This window comes from Stegastes partitus, unplaced genomic scaffold (genome assembly GCF_000690725.1).
Source record: "Stegastes partitus isolate 25-593 unplaced genomic scaffold, Stegastes_partitus-1.0.2 Scaffold1402, whole genome shotgun sequence".
Classification (NCBI taxonomy): domain Eukaryota; kingdom Metazoa; phylum Chordata; class Actinopteri; family Pomacentridae; genus Stegastes; species Stegastes partitus.
In genome coordinates this window covers 119,887-128,225 of record NW_007579133.1, presented here as the reverse complement: position 1 = coordinate 128,225, position 8,339 = coordinate 119,887, and the positions used below count along the sequence as shown (strand labels likewise).

Genomic DNA, 8,339 nt, shown 5'->3' with positions numbered 1-8,339 from the left:
GTCACTCTTTTATTGATGGTTCATGGTGCTTCGTAGTGCTGGTGCCACTAATAGTATTGATGGTATGGATTATACTGACAGTATTAATCATATTTATGGATTGATCATGTCGGGGTATTGATCATGTGGACATATTGATCATATTAATAATATTGATCGCTGCAGACACCATAAGAGGGCGGTGAGGGGCGTGGCCTATCACAGATCGTACCCGCTGTTCGCCTCGGCGTCTGATGACGGATCAGTGATCGTCTGTCACGGGACAGTTTACAAGTAAGACTCACTAATACACCCAATACAGCCTATTGATCAGCTGATGGTCACCTGAACACGCTAACGCCCCTCCCCTTCCTCCAGCGACCTGCTGCAGAACCCGCTGATCGTCCCGGTGAAGGTGCTCAGAGGTCATGTGATCACTCATGACCTTGGTGTTCTGGACGTGACCTTTCACCCGACGCAGCCGTGGATCTTTTCCTCTGGAGCCGACGCCACCATTCGCCTTTTCACCTGAAGCTGCCCGGCAACCGATCCTGCAGGTGGACCGCCTGTATCAGCCCGCCTGTGGTACCAGCCCGCCTGTGGTACCAGCCCGCCTGTGGTACCAGCTGTGGATACCTCGTGACTTTCTGTAGTTTGTTTTTATTAAACTGAAATTTTCCAACTCTTTGACTGTGTTGTGTGAAATGCAGCTTCAGATCACATGAAGCCTGCTGCAGCGCCGATATATTGACTAATCAATCATTTTATGGGTGATGTCTGACAGGAAACAGTCAGTTGTAAGAGCTGAGTGTGCTGGACTGAGGGTCTTAACTACACAGTCCAAAATCAGAAATGGTGATCCAGAATCCAGGTTTAGATTCAAATTTCACACTTTTTAATGGACTTTTTCCATCATTTCTGAGCCTCAGAACTTCATCAGTACAGCAGATAGACACATGACATTTAGGAGGAAGAACACATCTGGGTTCTGCTAGAACCTGACACCAAACTGCCCTAAAAAGGGAACGTGACCACATAGGGACACAAGATTGGCCCAGAAAGATGCAAAATGACAACAGAAAGAAGCCAAATTACTACAGAAAGACATAAATCATCACAAAACCACAAAAAAACAGAATTACCACAAAAGAAGAAACATTACAACCAAAAGACATGAAATCACCAGAAAGCAGCTGGTAGCATCAGTATTATGGGATGTCTCATAGTGGTACCAGTCTAATGTCTATGACACAGAGTTATAGAAACAATCATTGGTACCCTGGATGTGGTTCTGGTTCTGATCAGTCACCAGAGGAAACTTTACAAAGTGCATTCTGGGTAAACTTTCCAGGCTCGTATCAGCATGTGTGATGGTGGTTGGTCAGAACCAGTTCTAGATGATGAAGGACCGTTTTACCTCCAGAACCTACCAGAACCATCTGTAGACATTTCAATTCAATTCAGTTTTATTTGTATAACGCATATTTACAACAAGTCATCTCATAGCGCTTCACAAAGGCAGAAACACCCAACAATCCAAACATCTGGATTCTCTATAAGCTTCAGCAGTCCGCTGGTGGGACGGAACCGAAAACCCCCGCAGGGGAAAAAACCTCCGACAGAACCAGGCTCAGGGAGGGACGGCCATCTGCCTCCACCGGTTGGGTGGATGTAGGATGAATGATAACATTTAGTTTACAGTTAAACAAGTTATTAGAAGTTATAAGACAGGATCCACTCTGAGGTTAAACTGTTTTCTAATAAAGGGAGTATATATTTTAACATTTCAAGTGCCTTTGACTCTGAAAATGTTCATAGTATGAAGATAAAGCGTTGCATGGCGTCATTAAATCCACTGATGTGACTGTAGGTAAAGAGTGGGCTGGTTCTGAGCAGGTTGGGGGACTTTGTTCACTTTGGGTTTCTTTGATGTGGACTAACCTGCTGTGTGTTGGAACAAATACTTTTATGTCTGTGTTAAAAACTTCTTTAATTACATTGTACTCAATAAATCTATGAATACTTTTGCATCAGTACTTGAATACACTGTGAGCCACTCTGGGGCTTTTAACTTGAAAGCTCCTGGGCCTTGTTGGATGTGACGTCATGAGCGTGCTTCCGGCCGGTCGCCGACGTTGAAACGTGATGATGAAGACTGAAGACATCATACCGTGTCGCGAGGACTGCGAGTACACGAGCTGCTACTGGTAAATACTGCTCATGGTACTGCGTAGTACTACATGGAGTAATACTGCAGTAACTCAGGGCACAGTGGAGGCGGCACCAGTAACGTGCTGGTGATCAGCTGATCGATATCAGCGGATCAGGGGGGTTCTAATCACGTGAATGAAACAGCTTCTTTACGTCCAGACTGTTCGTGTTGCTGTCCTGCTTGTGACAGGAAGGTTCTGCTCAGGATCGTTCCCTAGAACACTGCAGAACCAGAACAACAGCTGTCAGGCTGCCTGCTGTCTATAAATAATAGTGTTACTGCCTTCATCCAGCAAACAGTGCAAGGTTCTGGTGACGTTCTGTAAACGTTTGCGGCAAACGTTCCCTGATTCTCGTTTTGGAGACTTTTCTTGAAGAAGTACAGCTTGGACCTGCAGCATGTGCATTTGGAGAATGTTTCCCAAACATTTGCAGAATGTTGTCCAAACCAAGTCTCCCAAACCTGCACATCTGATCAATAAATGATCACATGATTCATTGATTATCAAAATGTTTGGCACCACCGTCCCTCCAGTCAACAAGAAAACAGATCAAACCTCAGATAGTTGGTCAGCATCTGAACCAATCAGCTGTTAGATCAGGCGTTTCTATTGTTCTGTTCTAATAGAACCGCACTGACACTTCATTTATACGGCTCGTTCTACGTTCTTCACAGTTCCTTTGTTCTCGCTTTGCAGTGAAGAAAATGTTTGGAAGCTCTGTGAATTTGTCAGAACCAAGAGAACCGGACCGCTGGAACAGCTGTTCGTTGTTTTCGTCTCTAATGACAACAGAATGGTGAGAACATACAAAAGAACATAAAGGTGATGGAACATCAGGTTCTAAACAGCTGCTCCTATAAACCATCTGCAAGGTTCTTCAAACATCTCTTAAAGGTTCTGTATAATATCTGTTGGTTCCATAAACAGTCTGCAGGTTCTATGAAACACCTGTAAGGTTCTGTAAGGTTCTCACAACATGTTCTGTCCCCAAAACCTCAGCACTGCCGATGTTCTGTCTTTGTTCTTCATCAGGTTCCTCTTTGGAAACAGAAGTCTGGACGTGGAGACCAGCCAGTGATCTGGGTCGGTGATGTCACTGCATGTTTCCTGAATGGTTTCAGTTGTGATGTAATCATGACATCACTAAAGATGGCGTTGTGTTTCAGGACTACCACGTGGTTCTGCTGCAGGTGGCGCTTCAGTCCGACGCTCTGATCTACGATCTGGACTCTGAGCTGCCGTTTCCCTGCAACCTGAAGGTGTACGGCGCCAAGGCCTTCCGCTCCGACTGCCACATCAGACCAGAGTACCACAGGTAACACACCTGAGTACTGCAGGCAACACCTCACGGCTGTTACATGTGGATTGGTGGATTGGGGGCAGCACTCATCTGAGCTGCTGTGAGCATGTGCATGAGGAAGTGACATCACAGTGTACGTGTGTCTCTGACAGGAAGTTGCGTGTGGTTCCTGCTGACAGTTTCCTGCAGAACTTTGCGTCGGATCGTTCTCACATGAAAAACCCTGACGGAACCTGGAAGATGCCCCCACCGCCGTACCCCCCCATACACACCACAGGTGAGTCTACCTGTCTGATGACACGTATCATGTGTCCGTGTGCTGACGATGTCAAAATGCTGTGATGCGTTTCCTCCTCAGAGAGTCACATGAACCTGGATGACTTCATCAGTATGGATCCTGCTGTCGGCTGGGGGACTGTCTACAGCCTGGACCGGTTCCTGCAGAGATACACAGGAACCTCATCGTCCTCCTTGGCATCGTCATCTTCAGCATCATCCTCATCGTCTTCAGCAGCCGCAGCGCCGCGGTAGCTGCTGCTCTGTAGCTGCAGGGTGATGCCTCCTGCTGGTTGCTGTCCAGGTGTTCTCTGACTGACATCCATCCATCATCTATAAACCGCTTAATCCTCACTAGGGTCATGGGGGGCGGAGCCTATCCCAGCTGACTCAGGGTGAAGGCAGGTTCACCTGGACAGGTAACCAGTCTATCACAGGGCTACACTTAGAGACAGACAACCAAGCACACTCACATTCACACCTACGGACAATTTACAATCACCAATTAACCTCAGCATGTTTCTGGACTGTGGGAGGAAGCCGGAGAACCCGGAGAGAACCCACGCTGCACGGGGAGAACATGGAGACTCCACGCAGGAAGATCCCGGGTGTCCTCACCGGGACACGAACCGGCGACCTTCTAGCTGTGAGGCCACGGTGCTAACCACTGATCCACCTGCAGCTATCTCTGACTGACAGTAGAAATCTGGACTCTGATTGGTGCTTGGAGGAGCTGAGTGGCATCACCTGTCTTCTTTTATGTTTCACACCAGTGAATCAGAACAAACACAAGACGCTGATCATCCTGCTGAGAGACAGTCTGATCAATATATTGATGTGACCTGTGATCAATGAGCAACAGACTGTTTGCATAAAGTTTATCTGATCAATAAAAACTCATTTTTTGTGATGTCTTAGAACCTCTTAGAACACTGGAACGGCTCTGAAGAGACCAGGGTGCATAATGTTCTATCACACAGCTCTGTTTGGTTCTGTCAGGTTCTGTCATTTCACTGGTAGTTTCAAAGTGTAAACAAAGGAAACAATGACCCTGATCAATTAAATCAACTGATGAACTGTTTGATCAAGTCTGAAGTTTGAATTTAGAACTGAATAAAAACAATTGTTTTCTATTGTTTACATCTGTGATCAATAATGGATGATTGATTGATCCAGCCTGTTAGTGTCTGACACGCAGCTCAGAGGTTAATTAATCACTGTGATCACTTTAATGATGGGATGATGTTCTGCAGTTTCAGCTCCTGAAGTCTTTGTGACTGGTTCCGTTCAGACTCTCTGACTGAAATACAGCAGCAACAATAAAAGGTCCACAAGTCCAGCAGCTACGCTTCGTCTGTGTCACACAACTGGTTGTAGAGTCACCTTGAAGAGATGAATGTTGCTTCGGATCTGTTCTCTTCATGGAGGGCACCTTCACCTCCAGCAGCTTCTTCCTACTGAACTAAACTATCAACACGTGTCGTCAGTGACATTTAGCAGGAGTTCAATCTGTGTGTTTCTGTTTCAGACTCTGTTTTCTTCTGTAGGAAGTAAAATGGGATCATTGCTGCTGCAGGCCGAAGCCAAGATGCTTTGTTCTGACAGTTAAACACAAACGCCTCCATGTTTCTGGTCCACAGAGAGACTTTCAGAAAAACAGCAGCAGATGGACACTTTCACTGAGTGTGGGGGTCGTGTTCTGTGATCCAGGGGCAGCAGGGGGTTAGAGGGGCAGTAAGGGGGGTAGTGGGGCAGTAGTGGGGCTGAGGGCTGTTGGGGTGGTTCTGGGGTTGAGTCCAGATAAAGGAACAATAGAACAGCTGAGACGCTCCAGCTGCTGGAGGACGACAGATGTGCTGCTGTTGTTGTGAAAACTCTGCATGTGTCGTTCACACGTGTGCAGCTCAAGGCCTCCACATGTTTGTGTGAACTGGGAGGAACATGTGACTGCTTCAGGTTTGAATTATCAGCCGATACCATGCCAGTTATGAAATAATAATAAATCAACAATAAAAATGTGAGCAGCCTTCGTCTCAAACAAATATCTCTTTGTTTGTTTGTGTGGATTGGTTCATGGGTGGTTTTAGAACGAGGTAACAAAACAATAATGGAAGTGATCAGTTCATGTGATCAGCAGTAAACAGGATATTTACTGATAAATAAAAGCTGTTCCAGCTTGTTTGTGTCAGTTACAGCTCAATGACACTTGTGAGACAAAAACTAAACTAAGCCTACAAAAAAACTTTAAACAACTCAAGCTTAATAAAACATCTATTTACTTGTCAATGAATAACTAATATGAAATAAATTATTTACTTATTTATCTATAAATAACTACAAACTAAATAAAATTAAAACCTATTCATTTATTTGTAACTCTGTAAACTGATTTACTTATAAATGACCACCTAAATCTATTTATTTATAACAAACTAAAACAATAACTAATAACGGATGTGCTGGTAAATAAATAAATAAAACGTGTTTGTGCGGCTGCTCGGTGACGTGCCCTGAGGGGCGGGGCCTCTCTCTCTCTCTGCGGTCTGTTGTTGTTCGACGCTGAAGCTAACGGCTAACGGCTAACAGCTGGCAGAACCGTGAGGATGTGGTCGGACCGACACACGGGGCGACACTCGCGCTGCTGACCTCTGTCTGTCCCGGTTGTGTTAATTAGCCCGGACCGACCCGGGTCGGGTGCCGCCTGCGCCGGGCTTTATGTCCTCGCTGCTGCGGGGGAGGACGGGCTGGCTGGCCGCTTAGCTCCGTTAGCATGTTCGGACTAAACGGCCAGTGTTATTAGCCTCGTTAGCTCCGGCTCTTAGCCGGGTTTATGAGTGTATCAGCGGGTTAGCCTGAGTGCTACCTGCTCCTAATGTTGTAGTCAGATAAGTGTATTTATTCACACTATGCATTTCCGTGTTCGCTCCGCGGAGACAGTTTCTGAGGTTTCTTCAACAACTCGGTGTTCTGCTAGCAGCTAACGCTAGCTGTTAGCTGCAGCTAACGGGACTCAGATGTCTTTGTTTCCGTCGGACGGTTTCTGATGTGAGAGCAGGTTAGCTCCGCTGTTAGCTTAGTTAGCAGGCAGGTTCGGACACAGCGCTTTATCCTCCAGCGTTTGTCGGTGCAGCAGATGCTAAAGTGCTAAAGCACAGATCGGTTTGTTTCTCTGCGGGCTGACATGCAGCGCTCCGGGCAGTGACCTTGGACTCTTCATCCCCATCATCTCATCAGAGCGAGCCGCCGGGTTAGCATGGCCCTCAGTCCAGGCTGCAGGCTCAGTGTGGTCTACCTGCTCATCCTGGCAGGTGAGTCCGGATGGCTTCAGGGTTAAATGATCCCATTACTCTGGGTCACTGCCAGAGTTCCAGCAGATCCTTTTAAAGGTGAAGCTTTCCTCTTTATTAGAAGCTTATTACAAAGCTCCTGCTTTTCTTTTACTAAAGTGGAAATCAGCTCAGCTCACCTGAACACCTGCCACCTGCTCTGCCTGTGAGAGCTTTTTATGACATTATAAATCATAAATATAATCCTACGAGCTTCATGAAGAAGCCATTGGGCCCCGTCTTTGTGGTGTTACCTAAACCTAACCTAAAGCAGAAGAGGAGTAGCTTATTTGTGGAAGCTCTTATAATTCAGCTCCATATAATTAACATGACCGAAGCCAGTTACAGTTGAGCAACTGAAACAGCAGCATTGTCCAACACGTCTGTGGACATTTGATTGTCAGAAAAGAAAGTGGATCTGAAATCACGTGACAAGTTTGGTTTAATGTACAGAATATGAAGTATGATCCACATAGAACACAACAGTTTTCTTTTCAAATGTTTAATAAACCTACAACTAATTTCTGAATTAAAAACAGACTAAATGCTGTGTTAGAATGTGAGGGAGCAGCGGACCATGTGGGTCAGTGTTTCCATCTAGATGACAAACGTCTTACTTTATTCCACGACCCAAAGGTCTTCGGTTTACTGTCACAGAGGAGGAAAGACACCAGAAAACATTCACACTGAAGAAGCTGCAATCACAGAATTGAGACGAATGAATGGTCAGAAGAGCTGGTGACTGATTTACTACCTGAGAACATGTGGGTGGGTGCAGCTCTGGTTCTGGACGTCAGGCTCGTCCTTTAAGTTGACCGGAAGGCTGTTCGTGGCTTTTAGGCAACACTGATGATTTGATTGATTGATCCAGCTCAGTTAGCTTTTGTTAGCGCAGCGTTAGCATCAGTTCAGGCTGCACGTTCTAGATAAATGATTTCTGGTCGCCTCTGTGTTTTTCCCAGGATGCATTGCTGCCTCTCAGAGGAATGACAACGTCTACGTGTCGGGGATTTCTAACGGTGAGATCACACCCACGACCAATCACAGCGTCAGTACACACGTCTGCAGCCCGACTAACAGCCTGCCTCACCCATCTCCCTCCTCCTCACCCGTCTCCCTCCTCCTCACCCATCTCCCTCCTCCTCACCCATCTCTCTCCTCCTCACCCATCTTCCTTCCCCCCACCCATCTCCACCTCCTCACCCATCTCCCTCCTCCTCACCCATCTCTCTCCTCCTCACCCAT

General features: G+C 46.4%; 3 protein-coding genes across 3 annotated transcripts in view; all 3 read left to right on the top strand.

Moving 5' to 3' along the window:
- Positions 1 to 666, top strand: part of bop1 (BOP1 ribosomal biogenesis factor) — a 6,686-nt gene extending 6,020 nt beyond the window's left edge. The window contains exons 15-16 of the mRNA XM_008299329.1: positions 142 to 273; positions 358 to 666. Of these exons, the coding sequence (XP_008297551.1) occupies positions 142 to 273; positions 358 to 511 (286 nt within the window). The 3' untranslated portion in view covers positions 512 to 666. The remainder of the gene's footprint in view (positions 1 to 141; positions 274 to 357) is intronic.
- Positions 667 to 2,099: 1,433 nt separating this feature from the next.
- Positions 2,100 to 4,104, top strand: ntaq1 (N-terminal glutamine amidase 1). Its single transcript, XM_008299322.1, has 6 exons — positions 2,100 to 2,186; positions 2,889 to 2,988; positions 3,225 to 3,275; positions 3,359 to 3,507; positions 3,645 to 3,769; positions 3,851 to 4,104. The coding sequence occupies exons 1-6, from the start codon at positions 2,125 to 2,127 to the stop codon at positions 4,021 to 4,023; spliced, it is 660 nt and encodes a 219-aa protein (XP_008297544.1). The 5' UTR covers positions 2,100 to 2,124; the 3' UTR covers positions 4,024 to 4,104.
- Positions 4,105 to 6,344: 2,240 nt separating this feature from the next.
- The window catches only part of lrp12 (low density lipoprotein receptor-related protein 12), an 11,640-nt gene continuing 9,645 nt past the window's right edge, over positions 6,345 to 8,339 (top strand). The window contains exons 1-2 of the mRNA XM_008299321.1: positions 6,345 to 7,076; positions 8,057 to 8,113. Coding sequence (XP_008297543.1) covers positions 7,022 to 7,076; positions 8,057 to 8,113 — 112 coding nt within the window. The 5' untranslated portion in view covers positions 6,345 to 7,021. The remainder of the gene's footprint in view (positions 7,077 to 8,056; positions 8,114 to 8,339) is intronic.